This window comes from Oryza brachyantha, chromosome 1 (assembly GCF_000231095.2).
Source record: "Oryza brachyantha chromosome 1, ObraRS2, whole genome shotgun sequence".
Taxonomy (NCBI): domain Eukaryota; kingdom Viridiplantae; phylum Streptophyta; class Magnoliopsida; order Poales; family Poaceae; genus Oryza; species Oryza brachyantha.
In genome coordinates this window covers 22,684,145-22,698,088 of record NC_023163.2, presented here as the reverse complement: position 1 = coordinate 22,698,088, position 13,944 = coordinate 22,684,145, and the positions used below count along the sequence as shown (strand labels likewise).

Sequence of the window (13,944 nt, the reverse complement as noted above, 5' to 3'; positions counted from 1 at the left end):
CAGAATAGAACATTTGTTTTGGCACTAGCATCAATTTTACGATTTTTGTCATCACCTTTATTCTTTCTTTAAATGCACTTCATTAATACTACCTCAGCCTTAAAATATAAGCATTTTTAGATTTAAATTTTATCATCTAATATATGTATTTCTACATTAATTATCATAATTTCAATCGTTCTAATAATTCAAGAGTCAATCAGATGATTACGAAGAAAATCTAATCAATTTTAAAATTTAAAAGTTGACTACCGAAATGACTGGAAGAGAAAATTTTGACATCATCTTAGTATATACTAAATATCTTATAAATGTTTATATTTTGAATCAGGTAGTACATTATAAAAGTCTATTTTAGTTGCCCTAAAACTATAATATACAAAGCACTCCATAGGCTGAGATACTATAAAAATGGACTTCTGGAATAGAGCGTGTTTATTAGAAGGCTAACAATGGTGGCAAAAAGAACGGGAAAAAAGTGTCTCTGATGTATTTTGTAGAACTAGCCTTCGTTAACGACAATTCACATGAATGATTGCTTATCACAAGCAAAATATAGAATTTTTAAAAGAAAAAGAAAACAGAATTGTAGTTTTTGTGTCCAAATTTGTAAGCCTTGAGCCCTTGAGGCAAAAACAAAATCATATATGAAAAGGCAAAACTACACACTACGTACTTACGTAGCAATACTTAGCAATGTACAGTTTCGGTTGACCTGGGATACATAATTTCAAGCAACTGAAGATTAACTAACCCCCACAGAAAGAAGAAGAGCAATTTTACAGTCCTTGAGAGATACCAAAATTTTAGTGTAAAATTTAGTATCTTTTGATACTTAGGTACTAAAATTTTACGCTAAATTTTTAGTACATCTTGATATCTTCGACCGTAAAGTTACCCAAAGAAGAAAGGCACCGACTGCAGGATCTACATAAGCCTGAGACGCTTCTTCTTGTCAAGGACACGAAGTGGAGCAGACGGCGTGTCCAGGGAGCAGCTCATCAGGTAGCTCCGGCAAGGGGGTATCTGCGACGTCCATGCCAGGACCTCGAACCTCCCATGGGGGGTCACCCTGCCGGACAGCACCTCCTGGAACGTCACCCTGGGGATCTCCTGCTTGGCGGGGCACGCGGTGTAGAAGCCATGGCACAGGAAGATCTTGGAGCTCTCGGCCAGCCTCCACAGGTACACGGGGTGGTTCTTCCTCAGGAGGTCGTGCGGGTGCTTGCCGAACAGGGCGCGGTGCTTCTGCGTGTACTCCCTCATGTTCTTGAGGATGAGGCTCCAGTAATGGGCGTCGAGGTTGGCTCTCATCAAGCTGCCGGCGATGGTCGCGCCTATGAAGCCGCCCTTCTGCTCCGCGGAGATGTCCATGGCGATGGACGCCAGCCTCGGGTGGTCGTCGGGGTTCACGCTGCCGAACGCGAGCACCTTGAAGAAGTACCAGTAGACGTCCTCGCGCAGGAACTTGAGCTCGAGGGCGCGCGCCGGCTCGATGCCCCGGACCGTCTCCGGCGATCTGCTCGTGACGATGATTTTGCTCCCACGCGCCCTGCACATCGCCGAGGAGCGCAGCCGCCTCCACGCCCCGTCGTCCAGGGGCTCCTCGTCCTCGGCTAGGTCGAGGACGACGAGCGAGCTTCCACGGGAGGCGCGGTTCCCGTGCTTGACGGTGAGGTCACGATGGTCTCCCATGTCTTCGACGTCGTCCCGGCTCAAGCACACGATGGAGGAGAAGCGGCCGCGCACCCTCTCGTCGTGGCAGACATGCTCGACGAGGGTGCTCTTCCCGACCCTTGCGGCGCCGACTACCTGCAGCACGTCGACGCCATCGCCGCAGACCTCCGGCTGCAGCAGGAAGCCGACGACCTGCTCCACCTCCTTCTGCCGGCCGAACATTAACTTGTCAAGGAGCAGGTGCATGCTGTAAGGCTGACTGCAGATGCGAGGATAGCCCTTGAGGAAGACGACGAACTCCCTCATGTCGGCGATCATTCTCCCCAGGTTGTCGACCATGCGCCTCACCTCCGTGGCGCCGTCGTCGACGGTGAGCAGGCGGAGGCGCTTGGCGGCGTTTAATCTGGACGGCGCAAACGACGACGAGGAGCAAGCCTCTTCCTGGTGGGCTCGGTAGGTGAGGGTATCGAGCATGTAGTAGCCACTGTACATGGCTTCCCTGACCACGTCGAGCTGCCGGAGCATGGCCTTGTTGGTGACGTGCCGCGCCTCGGCCTCCTCGACGGTGACGTGCACCCTGACCAGCGCGAGCCGCAGCTTCTCGAGGTCGTCCTGCACGCTGCTCTGCTGCCGGTATCGCTGCACCAGGTACGAGATGGACCGGCCGAGGAGGTCGCTCAAGATCGCTGGTAGGAATGTCTCCATGCTGTCGGTCACCCAACCTTCTTCCGATGAGGAGAGAAAACTTGCATGATTATGATATAAAGTAAACAGAAGAAGAAAAACACAAGCATCATCGCCAAAAAAGAACTGGAACTGGAACTGAAACTAACTTACAGTGCTTAGGTGGTCTTCGCTACTAAGAATAACCGTCCTGGTGTCTTTCCAGGTATCTCAAACCTTGGGCGGATGCAGGAGTGAGGAACAGGGTGACAGATTGCTGAACACACTATGGGATACACATGTTTTGGGCTATTCAATGCTTGGCAAACATCAGGAAAGGAACGGCGAGCTCACCATGCAGCTAGCTATCCAGACGGCGCACTTATTCGTTACGAATTCACATCGGCCGCGCCGAGAGGGATGCCTGCCCGCATGCTGCTGCTGCTCAGTTGCTTCCGGAGCTAGACGACACAGTGAGACAGAGACCGGTGCAGATGAACCTAATGGCGCATTTCACTTTCCCGGTACTAGGCCAATTTATTGGAATTTGTCTCTGATTTCTTGTCTTTTCTTGTGTGCATGGTGTTCCCGGTTGAAATTCTGTGGGCGTACTTGTAACCTCGCACACTAACACAGTGTATTCTTTCCACTAATTTTTCATGACTATCATTCAAAGAGTTCGGACTTTGGAGCATTAGCAGAAATGGTACACATTGCAAATTTCCACAAATACCGTACATGTGCAGCTCAGGGAAGAGGGGTCAGAAATCGAAGTCACAGGCACAGAGAGGAGCATACCTGCCTTGTGCACTTTGAGTTGTTTGGAAGCAGTATCCTCCACCTAATTCTGTATCCGTGGTGACTGAAAATGATATAAGAAGTGTCTTAAGTGCCTTAATCCCATGGTAACCTCGCAATCAGCATGCCAGATTGTCAAGGGAAAGGAGAGAATACTCTCTTGACCTGCACCTTAGATACAAAAAGATCAGTTTAATGGAAAGGGGTCATCTAGCCCTATTAGTAAAAGAATCTTCAATCCAAAAATGAAAAAGAAACTCTACATAGCCTGGAGTCAATTGTACACACAGGAAATTTGGATCAAAGTTGGCTTCGATGCATGAAATGTTTGGTTAGTTATAGCTTTTTTGGGCTGTCACTACATTCTTAACAGAACTTCCCATATGTTGGGACGCTGACAAAAATGTTGTGCCCAAAAAAGGAGCAACTTTCTTGGTTGGCATTGGTACCGTATACTGGTCCAGTTGAACTATGATAGTGCGAGTAATTTAAGAACTTATGCAGAAGTTACTAATACATAGCAGCATGTGCCTTTCTTAATATCCTGCAGTCCTACACACCACTGCGAACATTGCATGACGATGAAGAAAAGGCACAGTTCAGATAAACATGCTACACAGCATGATGACCACCTTAAAGGAAATGCTTTTATCACATCACAGAAACAGAGGCTATGCATGTACGCACTTTTTGGGAAGATTGTGCCACTGAGAATGTAAAGGAGAAACACATGTATGGACATGTATCTCTTGGCAACAAAAGTTTGAAGATTGATCAGGGCTAAGAACTAAAATGATGAGGAAATTCTCAAATTATTGTTCACATAATAACATGTGATCTTTATAAGAGGTGTTAGCTTGTACAAAATAACTATTTCTCCTCTATCAATGAATGGAAGAGCTCCTGCCTTTTGCCTAAAAAAAAAAAGCAAACTGCTATCTATCTATATAAATATAGCTAAAAGGGAAGCCACCACATTCGCTCTAGAGGCTAAATATTACTACATTAATCCAAGAAGAAAGATAAAAATTTGAACCGTTAGATTATGATGGATCCAAATTATAATAATGTTAATTGATCGATTAGTTGTATACAAAATACAATTGTATCTATGGAAATAGGCCAAGAGTTGTCTAAGAAATCTAAATATATAGAAATAGAATTTGAGAGTTGCATAACAAATATAATTCTACTTTCATTATCCAGCCCACCCAAAATTGCACGAGGTAATCCCCTAGTTACATTGAAGAAATGAGATATGACGTTTTACATACTGTTTGTATATACATTGGTAGCTGATCCTTATTTTTCATTGTACTAAACATATGAGGAGACCAGACTAATTCCTTCATATTGATTTTAACGGAAAAAGATACAACCCATCCTTACATCGTTTGGATGAATTGACCCACAAAAGGCTTATCTCTGGAATTAAGAAAATAGGTAACAATTCAGCCTAATCAACTTCTAAAATAGCAATAAATTGCTACAATACCACACCGGATCCGTTCAATGCGCACACATAGTGATTCCTTCACATAAGAGATGCCCAAGTTAACATGCTCAACTGAAACTAAATACTCAAATCAACGGACCTGAATATCAAACCAAACCCACCCCACCCCCACCCCCCAATGACAAGACCACTTCCTCTTAACCATTATATGCCTCTTGCTTTCTACACTAGGATTTCAAATTTCCCATGAGCATTAGCAGTTCCAGTAACATCATTCCTTTGGGCTGGGGTAACGTTTTACAGCCATAGGTAGAAAAGTTTTGGATCCCTAAGATTTCCCCAAAGATGTATTTTGTGATTTTTCTAAAGAAGAGTATGTGGGTGTTCACCAAAAAGAACAGGGTGTTTCTGAATTGGAAAGCTCAGTATAAGGAAACAAAGACATTTGCACCTATGAAACAACCAAATAGCTCTGGTGCTAGTTTCATATATGTTGATGCTAAAAATGGGTTCTCCTCAGGGTTTGTGCTTCCGAAGGAAAGAATGCTGAGGAAGTGCCAATAGGCCACTACACTTTATATTTTATAGTGTAAAAACTTAGTGTATCCAAGTACTAGGTACCCTAAGGTACCAAAATTTTACGCTATATTTGATGCATCTAAGTACTTTCTAAAGAACTTTAAATTTCTCAAAATTTTAGCACAAGAGGTCGAGTTGTTCAAGCATTCATGAACCTTTCAGACCACTTGTAATAATAATAATCTTACTCCCACTTGATATGCAGCTTCGTGAAGAGTACGACCTTCTCAGTTTTCCTCATCTACATTACCATCCTCAAGAAATTCAACAAGGATACATGACCATTCAAGTGCAACACAAGTTTGATTCTTGACGACACCACTCTGTCAGATCAGAAAAGTTTTTTGCTTCCAATATCACTTCCAGTATACAGAAAATAATAGAATAGAAGAAATTATGCACCCTCTGGTTATAGCAAGCATGCTTGACAAGAGTACTACTTCAGTTTCCAACTCTTGCTGGACATATTATTGGAAGAATCACCAAATATTCTGCCCCAGAGACTTTTGTAACAACAGATATCCTCTCCATTTCTGCTTGGCGACCAAACATGCATATTTCCAAAACAAAGTGTGGGCAGGTTAACGCATATGTGAGGATACCCCTTCAAGAAAACAACAAATTCTTTCATATCATCAGCTACCAGGCATCTTGACCTCCTCACATTGAAATGACATGTTAAACGGCCTACTGAAGAAACAGAGCCGCTTTGGAAGGTCAAAGTTTTGGGGAAGGAAAATGAGTGACCACCAACCTCATCATTGACCACCATCTCATTATCAATCATTCCATGCTTGAAAGTATCAACCCAGTAAACTTGATAGTATCAACCTAGTAGTATCCTTTATAGTGCATGTTCTCTTAGCATCCGAAGCTGCCAGAGCATCGCTTGATTTGTAATGTGCCGCCCCTCAGACAGTTGCCTCGATCGTGCAGACATTGCACTATTGCAGGTATACCCCCATGCCCATCTTCTGCTGGTAGAATTTGTTTTTTTTTAAGATAAAATGCTGGTAGAATTTGTGGACAAATAGGGATATGGATCTGCTCAAAAGATCACCCAGAACCATTCTGAAACTCTCGCAATGGATGAGGAAGCGGTTTCTTGCTCTGGGGATACTAAATTGATTCAGGACACAAACTGATCTCCGGCTGGATGAGTTCAAACATCTTGCGTGCATTGTTTGGTCAACGCAGGCGAACCACGTGGTTTGTTCAACGCCGTGCGTTTGACGGATTATCAACTAAGATGAAACTATCTACAATTACTGCAAGCATACGGCATCTTACATTTACCTCATTTTACATTCATATTTGACCAATTTAACATTCCAATTGCATCCATCTTTATTTTCTAATGATACAAGTAGACAATCTGCAAAAGTCAAATCGAATCAAGGGTTCGTTGCTTACCCATAGGCCCGAGCATTGGCGTGGCCCGCGGGGGCCGGAGATCAGCCTGGCAGCACGAAGAAGCACGCCAAACAAGGTCCGCGCGCACGCCACCGGGCCGCCGCGGTGGAGTGCAGTGCGCCGGCGCCGCGCGAGAAGCCCTCGAAGGAGGTCCGCCGCCCGCGCGGCCGAGCGCATCGCCGGAGTGAAGGCTCCGACTGGCCCCCATCGCTCCACCACGCGGTGGAAGGATTGGCTGCTGGGAAGTGGATATACCGTATACGGCCGTACGGGGAAAGCTGAAAGGCCAAGCCGTACGGGGTGTTTGTTTCGGGGCTAAACTTTAGCACTTAGTTATATCATATATTTGAACACTTATTATAAAATAGTAAGCGTAATCTGTAAATAAAACTTATCCATAATCTTGGACTAATTCGTGAGGCGAATCTAATGAGTCTAATTAATCTATGATTAGCGTATATAATGCTACAGTGAACATTTGTTAATTATGGATTAATTAGGCTCAATAGTATAGGCAACTACTGGCTTTAATTCAACTATAGTCAATCTAATAGCCAATTCATACAATAGTTACCTACAAAACATCAATATATAGCCCCATATGTTATACACACATTTTGTTTTGGAGCCCATATATAACTGGCTTAGTAACACATCTTTCTTCTCTCTCCCCTCTTACCTTTTCAAAATATGTTTATAGTTTGTTTATACCCTTTTATATTTTTAAAATATATTTATAGTAGTACCTCATTGCACCTATTGTACCTGCTCTAACATTGTCGGCTCGTTGCCCACCCGTCGGCCATTTCCACAGTGCGGGTGCAAACTTTTGCGCTGCCAAAATTTTAGCAGTGCCAAAACAATTTTGGTAGATTTAAATTTTTGTTGTATAAAAATTAAGGACATGCCTGCCTAGCGCACAGTATCGTGTTAGTTCTAACCAACGACGCAACATGTTTATCAACGGGCGGCAGCCAAAACTAAAAAAAAAAACTATACTGTACCATTTTTTTCTTCCCGTAGAAATTTCTCTTAAATTATTTATTCAATTTACGATCCGATTACATCATTGTGTTAGTAACAATTAAATCTTTATAACAAGATATCACATGGTTATGTTTTTATAAAAAAATATAAATTACTTTTATAATATACCTAAATTACTTTTAGATTTCATTAAATTACTTCGTAGTCATAAAAATAGATTTAGTAAAATCTAAAAGCAATTTATATATATTATAGATGTAACTTAAAATAAAAAATAAAGTAACTTGTTAGGCATTAAAAGAAATCTATTGTGGGGATAAAAACATAAGTCTATCTAAAAATTAGATTTAATCAACACCCTACAACAGAGGGTTACTTCTAATGACAAGTTACTTATTTTGTTTTAAGTTACTTTTATAATATATGTAAATTACTTATGTCGTATTAAATTTACTTTTATATGTCTAAAATATAACTTAATAAAATCTAAAAATAATTTGGATATATTACAAAAGTAATTTGTAATTTTTATCAGAATATAATCATGTCTTATTTTGTTATAAAGATTTAATTGTTACGAACGCAACAGTGTAATCAGATCGTCGTCCGGATGAATAGTTTAAGAGAAAATTATATGTGAAGCATAGGATTTTTAGGTTGGTTGAACACCCTCGGTCTTGTGACTAGGGCCCTGTTTAGTTTTCAAAAACTTTTCCAAAAAAAACACATCGAATTTTTGGACACCTAAATGAAGTATTAAATATACATGAATATTAAAACTAATTATATACTTATTGGGGAAATCGTGAGACGAATCTTTTGAGCCTAATTAGGACATGATTAACGGCTACAGTAACCAACATATACTAACGACGGATTAATTAGACTTAAAAGATTCATCTCGCGGTTTCCAGGCGGTATCTAAAATTTGTTTTTTCATTCGTATCCGAAAACTCCTTCCGACATCCGGTCAAACGTTCGATGTGATGTTTTGCCAAAAAAATTTTGGCAACTAAACAAGGCCTAGATAGGTTATTTCCTTATTTTGCTGGTCTGGTCCCTCGCTCAGGATTGGACATCTAAGCGTTCGTCGCTCGTTAAGCTTAAATCATGTGCGTTCATCATGTAGATTTTACGAAAAATTAAACGTGGATAAAAATTGGTAGCAAAGCAAACATGCGAGTAGCGGAGAAAAATTAGCTCCAAACTAAACAATCCATTTTGATTGTTAAGGCTGTCATCGGCAATGCAGTTGTTATAACCAAAGTGTGCTTATTAGCGAAAGAAAACAAGCAGGCAGAGATGAGTACTGCACTACTGATTACAGAACTAGACATATTGCAAGAGGATGATGGTCTCCACCCTGATGCATCACAGCACCAGCTAGCCAGGGAGAAACACAATATAATTATATAATTACTACCGAGACTGAACTACCGTAGTTCAGATCACAGATGATTACAGAACTTGGATGTCAGGGAGATCCACAATACACAATAGCAGTGTCGATTAATGGTTGTTCACCATACAAGAAAAAGGAGAAAGAAATGTTCGTTCACCACAAAGTGCATAAACCATTATCACAGAACTAACCCTACAGCGCCTAGCTGTGCTTCCTGCAGACCGCGTGTCCTGGCGCTTCCGTGGTGCAGCATATCATGTAGCTGTAGTAAGGCGCCATCCTGGACTTCCATCCCAGAACCTCAAACCTCCCGCGAGGTGTGTCACCTCCTAGCATGATGTCCGAGATATTAGGAGCCCGGTCCGGACAGGAGTCGGTCTCATAGTAGTTAGACATCCACAGGGGATAGCTGGCCTCGGCAAATCTCAAGCAATGCACCGATTGATCCTTCCGCAAGAGGTTGTTGGGGTGATCACCAAGCAAGCGGAGCTGGCTGCGCACGTATGCCCTCAGGTGCTTCAGAGCAGAGCACCAGAACAGGGCACTGAAATTATCCCTCAGCAACCCGGCAATGATGTATGCAGCCAGAAAGGACCCTCTGTACTCTGCCGCGATCTCCATGGCAATCGATGCGAGCCTTGGGTGCTCATCTGTGTCCCTGCTTCCAAATGCAAGCGTCTTGAACAAATACCAGTAGGCTTCTGGATGCAGGAGGTCTAGCCGAAGAGCTGCTGTTGTTCCCAGACTCTCAATCTCATTTGACCTGCTGGTGATGATTATTTTGGTCCCAGGGGCCGAGCAACTCATCAAGGATTTCAAGCTTACCCATGTTTGTTCACAGATATCGCAAGCTAGCTCAATAATTATCAGCAACCTTTTGCTTGAAGAATAGTTTTGGTGCTTGACTACAGCATACTCTCTCAGATTTGACATGTTTACATCCTTCAGGTTGTTTTCTCTAAAGAACAAAATCGAAGAGTAGTGATTGCGCACCCTATGATCACGACAAGCATGCTCGACTAGAGTACTTTTCCCACATTTTCTTGGACCAATTATTGGAAGTACAGCCAAATCTTCATCACCAAGATGATCTGTTTGCAGCAAGAAACTGAGAACCTGCTCCTGTTCAATTTGACGACCAAATATGCAATTTTCCAAAACTGAGTATGTGTAACGAGGCTGGTCGTGCACTACTCGATAATTCCTCAAAAATACAACAAACTCCGTCATGTCAGAAATGCCTTTTTCTATGGTAGCAATTATTCCTTGTAGCTCTTTTAGGCTGCTGCTAAACAGTGGTTTTCTATGACTGGAGAAACAAAGACGCTTGGCTGGATTGAACTTTGAAGATAAAGAGACATAACTCACCTCCTTTGTGTCCTCTTGAAGGGCTGGGTATTTAAACCTATCAAGCAAGTAGTTTCCTCTGTACATCCCTTCTATTAACATCTGCAACTGAAGGAGCATCCCTTCATTGGCAAGACGCTTTCCCTCTGCCTCCTCAATGATGATGTGAACTCTTAGCAGCAGTCTGCTTAGTGTCTCCAGAATCACCTCAGCATCTGGCGGCTGCCAATATTTCTTGATGGCAGAGGATGCAAGTCTACTGGCAATATCAGTTATGGCTGCAGGAACCAGCGTATTCATGGTGAACCTGCCCAAAAGATGGTGCAGTGAAACAAATATATAAGGGAGAGATCAATCAACACAGTAGTGCTCTACGACGTTAAGTGTGCTGTTTTTTCTACAGTCCTTCATGCATCACACTCAGAAGAAAAATAAAACGGTGCGTTCTTTTTTCTTCAGTACCTTTCTTTGCACATCACTCTCGTGGCCGTCCAAAGAACATTTCACTCTCTTACTCTTACCATTTATTTGGATCAATAAATTTTTGCTGGGTGGCCAAGTCTGGAAAGTGAGGCCAACTTTTATGTTGTCTCAGTCGTGGAGCTCCCGGCCAGCCCCAACAGCTGCCCAAGCTCAGCCAGCAAGTCACCAAGGGAAGTTTTTATGGATTTTAATATTTTATGATCTATTTCTCATGTTAAAAAAACAGGTATTAGATTATCCTGTGGCTTTACTCCAACGAGAAAAACCCATACAACAAGTTTATACTCCCCCTGTCCAAAAAAACAGAACCTGGACATTGTATTCACATTCTCATAAGGTGGTTCTTCTTTCACGGAGGGGGTATACCAGAAGGAAACGGACCCCCCACAAGTAAAGTGTGTCCTGAACACGCAATAAAGTACATAGTGCATTAGCTATACTTTGGACCAAACGAAAACTACGGATGCTCACATTACTTTTCGAGCAGTGTGGATAGACTAAAGCATTTTTTTTATAAAAAAAAGGAAATTTCAGCCAAGAAATTAACTTCTTATCAAGGAATGATCCTGAGAGTTAAGTTTTACACGAGGTCCATGGTATTTAATAAATAAGGCGCATGAAATTTTTGTTTTCGACATGGAGGATACAATTCCTACAAGATTTTCTTTAAAATTACTTTAAATATTATATCCTACAAAAAAAAAAGAGGATAGATATGCAGATAGATGTCATGCCAGTAAAGTCACATATTTCCAGGTTCAACTGTACTATACCCAATAATTGAGAGCATTGTTGTTTCTAGCGTTCCATCCTTAAGGGGGCGTTTAGATTAGAAATTTTTTGAAAGAAGTGTCACGTCAAATGTTTGACCGGATGTTGGAAGGAGTTTTCAGACACGAATGAAAAAACGAATTTCACGGCTAGCCTGGAAACCGCGAGAAGAATCTTTTGAGCCTACTTAATCCGTCATTAGCACATATTGGTTACTGTAGCACTTATGGCTAATCATAGACTAATTAGACTCAAAAGATTCGTCTCGATATTTCTCCATAACTGTACAATTAGTTTTTTGATTTATCTATATTTAATATTTTATTTAGGTGTCTAAAATTTCGATGTGATGTTTTTTGAAAAAAAATTTGGGAACTAAACAAGACAGAATCAAAACGTGCTATGAAGTGAACGTGGACATCCCGAATCGCCATCCAGATCAACTCCAATCCAATCAAATAACGCCGCAGGAGAGCGCATCAATGAAAGTGAAAATTGCGGCACCGAGGAAAGAGGAACTTATGGCCCTAGCTGCTCGTTGATCTTCTGACGCTAGCATGTCAGGGCAAGAAAATTAATTAGCACTTACCAGTCACATCGGCGGCGCGATCAGGTGGGGAGCCGCCGCATAAGGGAGGCGGGTGAAGGAAGCTTCCGGTCCCCCGGGAAGAAGGGAGGCAGGGATTCCGCCTGCGGCGGGGCCGGCATCTGCGACCACCGCGCGCGCCGCGCAACCGCCGTCGCCGGTGGCGGGCATTGCGGTGAGACTTGAGAGAGAAGCGGAGCGGAGGGGATGACGAGAGAGGAGGACTGGGCCTTTATGGGCCTGGATTCACTGGTGGGCCGGAGAACTTGTCCGGTGAGTTCTTTCACCAGTTGGGCCAGATTTTTTTTTTGCCGGGACAGTTGGGCCAGATTCCTCTCCGGAACAAAAATATATAGTTGGACCGGATTCCAGCTCTCCCTTACATTGATGGGCTGTTCTGATTTGATACCCAAAATTTGCCCCATCAACTGTTTGAAAACTCCAATTAGCTAGGCGTGTGGATTGATGTCAATATTTTCCAAAAGTTAATAATTAACCAGTTACGCTAGCAAAAACTTCTTAAGGTTTGGTGCTATTAGCTACTTGCATTTGCCCCTAAAGTTGATCGGCTTTGCAAATTTGCCCTAAGTACAACAAAAAAAAACAAGAAAGGCAAGCGCCCTTTTTACTAAATTAAAGTTTTCTTTTTTTTTGTTAAGCCATCTTTTCTCCATCTCACTACTTATAACCTTTCTTTTGCCCCAATGTCACTAAAATACCACATCCTTCGATCGATCCAGTGTCCAGATTCGGTTGCCTGCTCAGCTCTGTTGGGTGCCCAGAAATAAACGAAACAATATATTTAAAAAAATGTGAATGAAACTTTTAGCGATCTAAAAGTTAATACTGAAAAATAAATTATAATGTAAAAAACCCAAAATCAACTCCACATTAAGGTTTAAAGTTCAAATTTTGGCTTATAAACATAAACATAAACGAAAAGATAGAGTGCAACTCCTACCACTACCGGCTTGGCTGTTGCCAGTCACGTTGACCAAGGTACTAAATATTCCATCCGTTCTAAAATGTAAATATTTATGTGGTCTAAATCTTATATCAAAATATAAGTATTTATGACACTATTTATAATACTACTTATCTCATCAGTTACTTATTATTTAATTTTTTTCTCATTTTATAATCATCTACTCTCCCACCACACCCATTCCTCATTTACTGAGGGGTATTATAGTTTTTTATTCTTAATCTCTCCTAAATAATCTAAAAATATTTAAATTTTGTAATCTATGTAGTAGGAGACAGTGGGGTCATAGTGGATTCCCATCAACCTAGTGGATAGAGGATTGCGGACGCTATATTCCAAACAGTAAAATAAAAAATACCACTCAAAATATTAGTAAACTATGTATATATCATCAATTTATGTCATTTTACCTTTTGAAATTATAAATTGTAGATTAATGGTTAATTTACTCACCATTTATCATTTAGACAACATATTTATTATTTACATCAACTCCGCCAAGTAATAAAACTATGTTTTAGCAATATGTACTAAATAGAGGTCGTTGTACATAGTGGCCACAATGTTTACTTCTCTATTTAACAAGGCAAAACCGTTGCAGCAGCAGGAATACCCTGCTACCAATATTGTGGCCGCAACGATCACTACTTGGTTCTGTATTTGACCGAGCTCTGCCACTTAATATATCACATACCAATTCGGATTCTTTGACTTTGTTAAAAGAAAAGTCACAAAAATGTATAGTAAAATTAGTCTTGCACTACGATACTCTGACTTTAAATACAATTAAAGCAGTA

General features: G+C 41.6%; 2 protein-coding genes and 1 pseudogene across 6 annotated transcripts; all 3 read right to left on the bottom strand.

Moving 5' to 3' along the window:
* Positions 1-528: 528 nt before the first annotated feature.
* LOC102719828 (putative disease resistance protein RGA3) lies at positions 529-6,790 on the bottom strand. Of its 4 annotated transcripts, none has more exons than XM_040529606.1 (3): positions 6,587-6,790; positions 2,515-3,303; positions 529-2,422 (listed from the first exon to the last, which is right to left on the bottom strand). In XM_040529606.1, exon 3 carries the CDS (start codon positions 2,380-2,382, stop codon positions 928-930), a length of 1,455 nt encoding a protein of 484 aa, XP_040385540.1. In that variant the 5' UTR covers positions 2,383-2,422; positions 2,515-3,303; positions 6,587-6,790; the 3' UTR covers positions 529-927. The 4 variants fall into 4 exon arrangements, with proteins under 4 accessions (XP_040385540.1, XP_040385537.1, XP_040385534.1 ...); XM_040529603.1 differs by having other exon boundaries at positions 529-2,402; XM_040529600.1 differs by having other exon boundaries at positions 529-2,399.
* LOC102719547 lies at positions 4,892-6,547 on the bottom strand (annotated as a pseudogene).
* Positions 6,791-8,813: 2,023 nt separating the features above from the next.
* LOC102717661 lies at positions 8,814-12,316 on the bottom strand. Of its 2 annotated transcripts, XM_015838887.1 has the most exons (3): positions 12,166-12,316; positions 10,344-10,629; positions 8,814-10,097 (listed from the first exon to the last, which is right to left on the bottom strand). In XM_015838887.1, the coding sequence occupies exons 2-3, from the start codon at positions 10,620-10,622 to the stop codon at positions 9,177-9,179; spliced, it is 1,200 nt and encodes a 399-aa protein (XP_015694373.1). In that variant the 5' UTR covers positions 10,623-10,629; positions 12,166-12,316; the 3' UTR covers positions 8,814-9,176. The 2 variants fall into 2 exon arrangements, with proteins under 2 accessions (XP_015694373.1, XP_006644637.1); XM_006644574.2 differs by having other exon boundaries at positions 8,814-10,629.
* Positions 12,317-13,944: the final 1,628 nt, after the last annotated feature.

Bases quoted from the DNA above. Each gene is read 5' to 3' on its own strand.
- LOC102719828 (XM_040529597.1), bottom strand. From the start codon at position 2,382: ATGGAGACATTCCTACCAGCGATCTTGAGCGACCTCCTCGGCCGGTCC.
- LOC102717661 (XM_006644574.2), bottom strand. From the start codon at position 10,622: ATGAATACGCTGGTTCCTGCAGCCATAACTGATATTGCCAGTAGACTT.